The sequence below is a fragment of the Heterocephalus glaber genome, unplaced genomic scaffold (assembly GCF_053883595.1).
Source record: "Heterocephalus glaber isolate CG9 unplaced genomic scaffold, H.glaber_assembly_v1.0 deba00000347, whole genome shotgun sequence".
NCBI lineage: Eukaryota > Metazoa > Chordata > Mammalia > Rodentia > Bathyergidae > Heterocephalus > Heterocephalus glaber.
The window spans coordinates 23006155-23015887 of NW_028258143.1; the positions used below are offsets into that span (position 1 = coordinate 23006155).

General features: G+C 39.9%; 1 protein-coding gene across 2 annotated transcripts; it reads left to right on the forward strand.

The window, feature by feature from the left end:
• The first annotated feature begins 302 nt into the window (after positions 1-302).
• Positions 303-9099, forward strand: Tsn (translin). Of its 2 annotated transcripts, XM_004836025.4 has the most exons (6): positions 303-634; positions 1837-1930; positions 3009-3105; positions 4536-4651; positions 5597-5676; positions 8103-9099. In XM_004836025.4, the coding sequence occupies exons 1-6, from the start codon at positions 569-571 to the stop codon at positions 8334-8336; spliced, it is 687 nt and encodes a 228-aa protein (XP_004836082.1). In that variant the 5' UTR covers positions 303-568; the 3' UTR covers positions 8337-9099. The 2 variants fall into 2 exon arrangements, with proteins under 2 accessions (XP_004836082.1, XP_004836083.1); XM_004836026.4 differs by lacking the exon at positions 5597-5676 and having other exon boundaries at positions 425-634.
• Positions 9100-9733: the final 634 nt, after the last annotated feature.

Consider the following 9733-nt stretch of genomic DNA (forward strand, 5'->3'; position numbering starts at 1 on the left):
ATTTTGCTCCTAATCCATCCTCTACTCACATAGTCCTACACGTAGCTTTATTTCCTTGAGTAATTTTTGCAAAAACCAATGCATCAATCCTCTACTTCTACATGAGGACTGCATTCTTTCTACATTCTTCTGCCAGCGTTTTATGCACACTCTTTTTTGCCATGAAGCAATCCGTCCCCACCCGCCACAGCACAGAACTAACACGAGCGTATCAGCGGATACCGCCCCTTAACCCTCCTTCGTCGGGCCCACGTGCTCTCAAGGCCCCCTTCCGGGGCTGTCCGGCGATGCCTATCCGGAAGAACCAGCCCGAAGCCCCGCCCACTCTCCCCTCGCTGGCCTCTGGACGCCAGTCTCTGCTCATGACTCGGCGCACGGCGCCTCAGGCAGTGCACCGGACAGCCTGGCCTCTTGCGCGCCGGGGGCCTCGGAGGACCCCAGCGACAGCTGTGGCGTAGAGCCGGGTGGACGCGGCGGCGGCGCCTGGAAGAGATTGCGCCGGTTGCCTGTGGGACGCACTTCTGTGGTAGCTCTCGCCACACTGGCTGATTGCTGTGTACCTGGAGCCATGTCTGTGAGCGAGATCTTCGTGGAGCTGCAGGGCTTTTTGGCTGCCGAACAGGACATCCGAGAGGCGAGCCCCCTTCGTCTTATACTCTTTCCCCTCCTAGCTGGGGGCCCCCGCCTGGCCCTCCACCGTCGCTCATTCTAGGGCAGTGGAGAAGCCTCCGAGGGTGGTTTGCTTCCTCTCTAGTTTCAGGTTAGGGCGCCTCTCCTCCCCCGCTCCCGCCCCCAGTTCTGCTTCTCTGTCCTGATTCTGTGTTATGGGTCTCGGCTTCTCAGCATCACTTGCCTCTTTTGAGTGTCACTTTTCCTCCTTTTCAGCACTTGTTTATGTCGAAGATTGGGTTAATGCATAGGACTCAGCCAGTGCATATTTCCTGTATTTGTTGTTGCTGTCCTAAAAGCACGTTTCATTCAAACTCTTTCCCTCTTTCAAACTGTCCCGTGGTTTTCCATCCCAAATAGGATAAAAATACAGACTGTAGTGTAGTCCCCATGGTCTCTCTCAAGTCTCGTTTTACGGTATTTTCTCTTGGGTATGTATGCGTACAAAGGAATATATTTATGTTTTCTTATTGAACACTTCAGCTCCTTTTTGTTCTTCTACTGCCCCAGATAGTTTCCTGTCCCAGGACTCTTGCATGTATTGTTCGCTTCTTGGGAATTTGCGTCTTTCCTGTTCCTTTAATCCTTATTTCGTATTTGTCTCCTTGACCCCACAATTGAAGTGGCTTCTTCTGTTATGTTTTCTTTTAGCACATTAACCTTTCAATAACTTTGATGGTTTTTTAAAGTCTCCCATTATATGCCAGAGAGCCCGAGGGAAAGGACCCCTATTTATACAGTGCTGAGCACATAAATATACTCATTGAGTATTTGTAAAATGAATTAATGGAAAATATCCAACCTTTGTGTTGCATTTAACTCTTCATATCATAAAGTGCATTCACATGGTTATGTATTCTAGTCATTGTGTTCTGGTTAGATAATTGGGGTGGGTGGGTAGCTAGTATCCTTCGAAGGCTGTGAGAAGAATTTTTAAGGCTTTTTAGTGACTTTCTGAAGGTCTCATAGAGGAAATCCGTGGAAAAATCAGAATTCAAACCTTTTTTTTTTTTTTAATACAGGTTCAGTCCTTGTGAAGCTCCTTAGTGTTTTGAATGTATATGAAAGTGGTAGATTAAATATATTATGCTATCTAGTGTGATTGGTATGAGTCTGTGATAACGATTATGTTGACTTTGTCTGACTTTAATTTTTAATTCTTTCTAGGAAATCCGAAAAGTTGTACAGAGTTTAGAACAAACAGCTCGAGAGATTTTAACTCTACTGCAAGGGGTCCATCAGGGTGCTGGGTTTCAGGACAGTAAGTTCTTTGAGTAAACTTTTATCTGATTTATTCATCTCTTATTTGAGTTTCATCCAGAAGATATCCCTAGTTTAAATGATTTTATTATGATAAATGTTCATTATGTTTATGTAGAGTAAAAATTAGAGTAGTACTAGTTTAATCATTTTATAGGTTTAAAATGTGTTTTGATTTTCTACTTTTGAATAATGTAGTTTAAATAGGAATGTTTTATAGTGTGATGGAATTGTATTGACATTAATTAGTTATTTAATAACTTTTACATATCTAACAACTTTTATTTGGTGGTCGTGCGTGCACGCGTGCGTGTGTGTATATATGTGTGTATATGTCTGTGTGTGTTTGAAATGGTGTCTGGCTATGTTGTTCAGATTAGTCTCGAACTCCTGGGTGCAAGTGATTTTCCCACCACAGCTTCCTGTGTAAATGGGTGCGGGCCACTGCACCCAGCTTATGTGTTTGAATCCAAACTTCTAATGATTGAATAACTATTGTATGCATATGTAGATATGAGGTGGCCAGTGTAAAATGTTCTCTAATGAAGTTATGGTCAGCCCCTTAAATGAGAGTCAAATATATCAAGTTTAGACATGGAACCTATGTTGTAAAATATATGATAGCTAAAACAACTGAAATTATTTTCAGATGGAGAGAAATACAATGTAGTTTATAGTTGTCAGCAGCAAGTCATTTACTCTGAGTTGGTTCATTTGATAGAGAATAATTGGTAAAAGTTTTTTTTGACCAAATGTGGGAGCTAGGAGTCCAACTTTAGGCATCTTCTTAGGACTGAATAGGAAAGCAACTGATGTGCAGCCTCTTAAGGATGGAGTTATTTATGACACCTTACAAATTACCAGTGTCTTTATTAACACACCTTTTCAGGGAGTTTTTATTTTTCAGTATGGTTAATCAGGGAAATTAGGTGTAGGATTTTGACAGCCAAGATGTGTATTTGGTTGTGAGATTAAAAAAAAAATTAGCTAATTTTTAGGTAGACTACAGATTTAGCAAGAACTGTATTTGAAATTTGCTAAGTTTTTAATTATTATGTTTGATTATCTTTTGTGGTCAGTTCCAAAGAGGTGTTTGAAAGCTCGAGAACATTTTGGGACAGTGAAAACACATCTAACATCATTGAAGACCAAGTTCCCTGCCGAACAGTATTACAGGTTTGTAAGAAAAATAGCATTATTTTGTAATATTAGGTTAAAAAACAGCTGAAGAAAAACTACAGATACTGAATGATTACTTATCACTAAATAAAAATCTCTGTGTGTAGAAGAAATGGTAAAAAGAATCATGCTAATGGTGGCAACAAAACTGATAATTTTGTTTTTCTCCATTTTACTTTGAAAAAAATTTTAAGGAACGTGCATTACTTGTGCAGTGAAAAAGTGATTAAGAAAGTATCTGTTGTTTGAAGATCAAAATTTAGAATATCTTTTTACTATACTCAAGTTTCCTATGCAATCGAGTGAACTATGCTTATGCTATAAAGCAGTGACAGCGAACCTTTTAGAGCTTTCAGTGATAACAAACAGCCTGCTGCAGTACGTGTGCTGTAGGTTTACCACCACTGCTAGAAAGATTATAAGATTAGGTGGCAGTATATATATGGAGTTGAGGTTGGTTTTCTTTTTGTGTGTGGGTGTGCTGGTGATTGAACCCAGGGCCTTGTACATCCTAAGCAAGTGCTGTACTATTGAACTACATCCCTAGCCATTTTTTAACTTTTGAGACAAGGTCTTGCTAAGTTGCCCAGGCTGGTCTTGAATTTGAAATCCTCCTACTTCAGTCTCCTGAGTAGCTTGGATTACAGGCATGTACTGTGTCTGGCTATCCAGTTGAGGTTCACTTCAGAGATTGAATTTTGCTGCCAAAGGACATAATAGTATTTAGATAATGTTTTAGACTAGTCTTGAACCCCTGGGTTTAAGTGATCCCTCTGCCTCAACCTGCTGAGTGCTGAGATTGTAAGCACTCACCTCACTGACCAGTAGTACCCTAAGTTTTAAAGTCCTCTGTTTAGTGATTGCAAGTGATAATTCTGTGAGTCAAGATTTTCTTGATATCCTAAACTTGAAGTCTAGGGATAGGTTGGATTTGGAGGCTGATACACAATTATAGTTGGCATCAGTCTTTACTTGCAAAGTTTTATTTTTCTCAGAGCAGTATCATTATTCTTACAGATTAAACTTCTTTTATTTTTGGTACCGGGGATTGAACTCAGGACCTTGTGCTTTCGAAGCAGGCGGTGGAACCACTGAGCTAAATCCCTGGCCCCTGGATTAAACTTCTTAAGCACATTGTCCTGTCATTCATAATCTTTAATTGTAAATTTTCATAATCATCAAAATTAGATTGTGTTTCTCATTATTACTGATAATTAAATGTTACCAGTTTGAACTTGTAAAATTCCATGCCTGTTCCATTTGATATGTTTGAATATCTTGTTACTCTTACATGTTTTATGTAGTAGGATTTTACATAAGATTTTATTTGAAAGTATCCCATTTCCAAGCTGTTTAGATATGACTGTACTGAACCCATCTTTGAAGGTCCCAAACCTCACAGTATAAATATACTTATTGTCCTGCAGGTTTCATGAGCACTGGAGGTTTGTGTTGCAGCGCTTGGTCTTCTTGGCAGCATTTGTTGTATATTTGGAAACAGAAACACTAGTGACCCGAGAAGCAGTTACAGAAATTCTTGGCAGTAAGTGTCTCCATTGGTGGGATCTACAGAATCAGGCATGATAGCTTAGTTTTTGGTGGGAGGAGCTGTTGCTTGTACTTTCTATTAAAATAAATGAAAACTAAATAGAAAACTTTTTTCTTGGAAACACAAAATCTAAAAGAGTAGCTTGGTCACTTATATGTAGGTGCTTCTTTTTCGCTTAAAATTTAAAAAATTTTCAAGCTGGGCATGGTGGCAGCATGTCTGTAATCCCAGCACTTGGGAGGCTGAAACAGGAGGATCTCAGCGAGTTTGAGGCTAGCCTGGGCTACATAGTTCAAGGCCAGCCTGAACTACATAGTGAGACCCTATCTCAAACACTTCCCCCTCCCAAAATTCTAGTATCCAGAAAAGTTGAAAGAATAATATAACAAACACCTATTTGTAGCTGCTTAGAGTCACTACTTGTTAACAATTGCCTGCTCTTCTCACTTTGCATGTGTCTGTATAACTATTTGGAAAAGTGTATAGATTTCATGGGCTGGGGATTTAGCTCAGTGGTACCACTGCCTGCCTCGAAAGCGCAAGGTCCCAAGTTCAATCTCTGGTAACAACAACAAAAAAAGCATACAGATTTCATGACTTCTTTTGAAACTGCTTTAGCTTGTATCTTCTAACAAGAAGGATGTTTTCTGACATAACTAGGTACTGTTCTTGCTGGCATTACTTTTTGAGAGGGACTAGAAGTAAAAATTGAATTTTGGTTAAATGCTTGCAAAGTCTTCGTTGAGGTCTACTTGCCAAAGGTGTGAACATCTTATGAAGCCAGTAAAGATTTATCTTTTCTTCACTTACTTTGAAAGAATTTTTTTTTTGTACATGTGTGCATGCGTGTGTATTTGTATTTATATAAATATGTATTTATATTCTTAGTCTTAAATTGCATTCACATCATGATTTTGCCTTTATTTTGGTATTTTTTAGTTGAACCAGATCGAGAGAAAGGTTTTCATCTGGATGTAGAAGATTATCTCTCAGGAGTTTTAATTCTTGCTAGTGAACTGGTAAGACACTCAGTAATTTGCTGCATGCTTTCTTAATCTTCATGCTTTGCACTAATTTTTAAATGGGTACTAAAACTTAGGAAGCCTCAATTCTTTTTTTTTTTCAACCGGGGATCAAACTTGGGACCTTGCTCTTTCGAGGCAGGCAGCAGAACCACTTAGCTAAATCCCTGGCCCTAATAGTTCACTCTTTCTTTTTTTTTTTTGGTACCAGGAATCGAACTTGGGTCCTTGTGCTTGCGCAGCAGGCGGCGAAACCACTGAGCCAAATCCCCGGCCCTCTCAATTCTTTTTTAAATCATCTGTCAGTCATGACTGCATTATGGTTTAATAGGCATCAAAGAAATGCCAGTTGAAATGATGACAGCTGTGCACATTTACTAATATATAATTTTATTTATTTTTTTGGAGGTACTGGGGATTGAACTCAGGGACTTGCATATGCTAAGCATGTGTTCCACCATAGAGTTACATACATCCCAGTTTTGTAAAAATTTTTTTTTTTTTCAGACAGAGTCTCAGTAAGTTGCTATGTTAGCTTTCCTGTTGCAACTTAAAGGAGGAGAGATTTATTTTGACTCACAGTTTCCCTGGGTTCAGTCCATGGTTGAACAGCTCCAAAGCAGAAATGGCATGATGGAAGGGCCTGGTAGAGGAAAGCTGCTCCCATCATGGCAGCCAGGAAGCAGAGAGAGAAGGGAGGAGCCAGGAACAAGTATATGCCCTTCCATGTCTGCCCTCAGTGACCAACCTCTTTGAGCCAGATCCCGCCTTTGGACAGCACAGTCAGCTCTGAACTCAACAGTGGACTGATTCAGTGATGAGTGTCAGTGCCCCATGATCCTGTCACCTTTCAGGAGGTGACTGAACTGGAAACTTTCAGGGGGCATTTTAGATCTAAACCATAGCAGTTGCCCTGACTAGGCTTGAACTTGTTCCTCTTCCTGCCTCGTCTCCCAGGTAGCTGGAATTATATGCATGAACTCCTGTGCCTAATCTATGAATTTTTAAAAGTTTATAATACCTCTTCCTCTAAATATACTGACAAGACATGTATTCCTGATAAGTGTGTTAATTCATGTAATGATTTTAGATAATAGCTAATTTATATAATTGTATAAGATACTGTTATCCTTTTTAAGTTGTTCTTATTCTTCATTCCCTGAATCCCTCTTAGGAAATTTTTCTGTAAAAATAATTTTACAGAATAAAGAAAGCTCAATAGAGTGTTGAGTAGTTGTGACAGACTGTGAAACTGCTGAAGTGAACATGTTTTACTCTCTGGCTCTTTACAAAGTACACCTAGTCTTGCTCAAGAGAAAGTATTCCAGGGCTAGTATAGTGCTTCTTTAATTTTTTGGCCCTGTATTCTTCTAGCTTGTAGTTTCTTTCTCATGCTCCAAAACTTGTTGTGTCTCTGATGATTCACGTCTTCATTCCACAATAGATGAATTAGGTAAAAAGGGTGGATCCTCACTTCAAGGATGTTTGTCTCAAGCTCTATGCACAGCTCATATTTGACATTGTAGTGCCTTGGGGCTGGGGATTCAACTGAGTGATAGAGTGCTTGCTTAGCATGTGCAAGGTCCTGAGTCCCATCTCTAGCACTGCCCGCCCCCGCCGCGCCAATGCTAGTGCTTTGTTGGTAGGGGAGGAAGTGGAGTCTATTGGGGCAGGCATGTAGGTGGTGAAAATTTGAGGAATTTGGACTGAGGAAGGTAGGGAAAAATGGTACTGGGGCCCACTGGCAGGCTATACCACTTGCCTAAGGCTTGTTGGAGATATCAGACCGGTAAACTTGAATTCTAACCCTTTACCAGTGTAAGTGTAAAGTGAGGTGTCTTTAATACCACATATGCTGTGAATGCATTAAATGGTTAGATTAGGGAAGCTTGGAAGTGGGGGGGTTTATGGTGAAGAGGAATTTTGAGTTGGGTCTTGAAATTAGTCTTACTGTTGTTCAAGACAGTGTTGGACTGAATTAAGTTTAGCTTCTTTTCCTGTGTCTTAGTGATTTTAGGTGACTGGAGTTGCAGCTCAGCAAGTGAGCTCTAGAAATGTGATCATTTCTAGATTCAAGAAGTTAGAGCTGTTGTGATTACCCTGACATTTCTTTCTTCTGGACATTAGCTGATGAGCTGTAAAGTTGACGCTTCCTAATTTAACACACTTTATGGTACAGTAGCCAGTTTAAGACATTACAGAAATTTTAGAAGACATTAATCATACTAAACCTGTATTTGACAGGAAATATCTCCTTCCACATGAGAGTCTTTTCAAAGAAGCTTCCGTACTGGCTGTCTTACACCTGCCCTGAGCTGAGAACATCAGAGTAGCTGTCACAGCTTGAGGTTCTAGTTGTTGTGACTTGGGAAGATGCTAAAGAGGAGCCACATTGTAATGCCCGTTTTTCTCTTCCTGTGCAGTCAAGGCTGTCTGTCAACAGTGTGACTGCTGGAGACTACTCCCGGCCCTTGCACATCTCCACCTTCATCAATGAGCTAGATTCCGGTTTCCGCCTTCTCAACCTGAAAAACGACTCTCTGAGGAAGCGTTATGATGGCTTGAAGTATGATGTGAAGAAAGTAGAGGAGGTGGTTTATGATCTCTCCATCCGGGGCTTCAATAAGGAAACAGCAGCAGCTTGTGTTGAAAAATAGGAGGCTCTCCCTGCTCCTGGCCTTGCTGACCCAGCAGTTGCCAGGGATGGGTGAGCACAGAGTGCCTCTTTCCGTAGTTAGGATGCCCAGTTGCTAAGCACTGTGCTTTATTTTCTTAATCAGTTGTGTGCTGTGAGTACCAGAATCAAAACACTTTTGGGAGTTAAAATAATTAGCCTTTACACGGACAGAGTTTTCATTGTTGTTTTGGTGAATTTGCTCTGTAATTTGTTGTATTTCAGTTTTGTCAAAGAGTGTAAATGTCAGTTTCTTGGTAAAGTCCTTTTCTTGCTTACTCTGACTGTTGATGTACTGATTGAGAATTTATTGTGTCATCTGTGATTCTTCCAGAAGTGACACTTAATATTTTCTATATTCACGTTGGCCATCCATTCCCAGGTGTAGCCTGGATACAGTATAAAAATAGGTAATTAAAAAGGATGGTGACAAGCAAAGAGAACATACTTTTTTCTTCCTTACTTTAAGCTTTGTGAGTAAATCAGATGTTGAATTTTTTGCCAAGGGAATTATAGCCCTGGTTTCTTTCTCACTGCCATCAAAATCTAAAAGATTAAATTGCAAAATCAAGCTCCAACAGATTATTTTGGAAGATTTTTGTATTACGGGATTTAGTAACATCTTAATTGGTTATACCAGGTGGGGAGTTGGGCTTGATGTTCTAAAACACCTCTGCTTTCTGATGTTGCCTTAACATTCTGCTGTTGCAGCAATTAAAATAGTCTTCACACACATCTTGAACTGACACTTAATGTGATATATTCTTAATCTATGAAACGTTTTCCCTAGCAGCCAGCTAGACCAATTGGTCTGGGACTATAAAGCTATCCTTACGTGTTAATTAGCAATACCTCAGTGAGTATGTTTTTAAAGAATAATGTTATGCTTGGTCTTGAAGAAAGATAAAACATCAGCTTAAAATTTTTTCTTAGTGCCCCCATTTCCTCCCCACTTTCAGATAATAATGAGACCTTGCCATGTAACTCTTGCTGTTGAATTGAAATTACTAAAATGGTGACTTAGGCTGGGTTGTAGCTCAGTGGTAGAGCACTTGCATAGCATGCCCACCCGTACAATGGTGACTTAATTCACAGTTCTTTGGCACTCTCTGAAAGGAAGTTGCTAATGTTTCCAGAATAATATGAAGTATTCAAAAATATTACTGTTTCTTGCCTAATACCAGTTTGGGCTTCCTCTTTGTGCGATGGGATATTTGCCATTGCTTTCATAGCTTTGACCACACCAAATTAAGGAATGACTGCATTTTTTTATCCTGAGGAAACAAGTGGAAAAAAGGCATGAGTAGTTTTGCATGTTTGGCTTTTAGAACAATTTTTTTGACAGTTCTTTTTGCAGTTTGTAGAAAAGATGTTAGGTTG

Bases quoted from the DNA above. Each gene is read 5' to 3' on its own strand.
- Tsn (XM_004836025.4), top strand. From the start codon at position 569: ATGTCTGTGAGCGAGATCTTCGTGGAGCTGCAGGGCTTTTTGGCTGCC. The intron at 1,931-3,008 runs GTAAGTTCTTTG...TTTTGTGGTCAG, and splicing joins GGGTGCTGGGTTTCAGGACA to TTCCAAAGAGGTGTTTGAAA. The intron at 3,106-4,535 runs GTTTGTAAGAAA...ATTGTCCTGCAG, and splicing joins CCTGCCGAACAGTATTACAG to GTTTCATGAGCACTGGAGGT.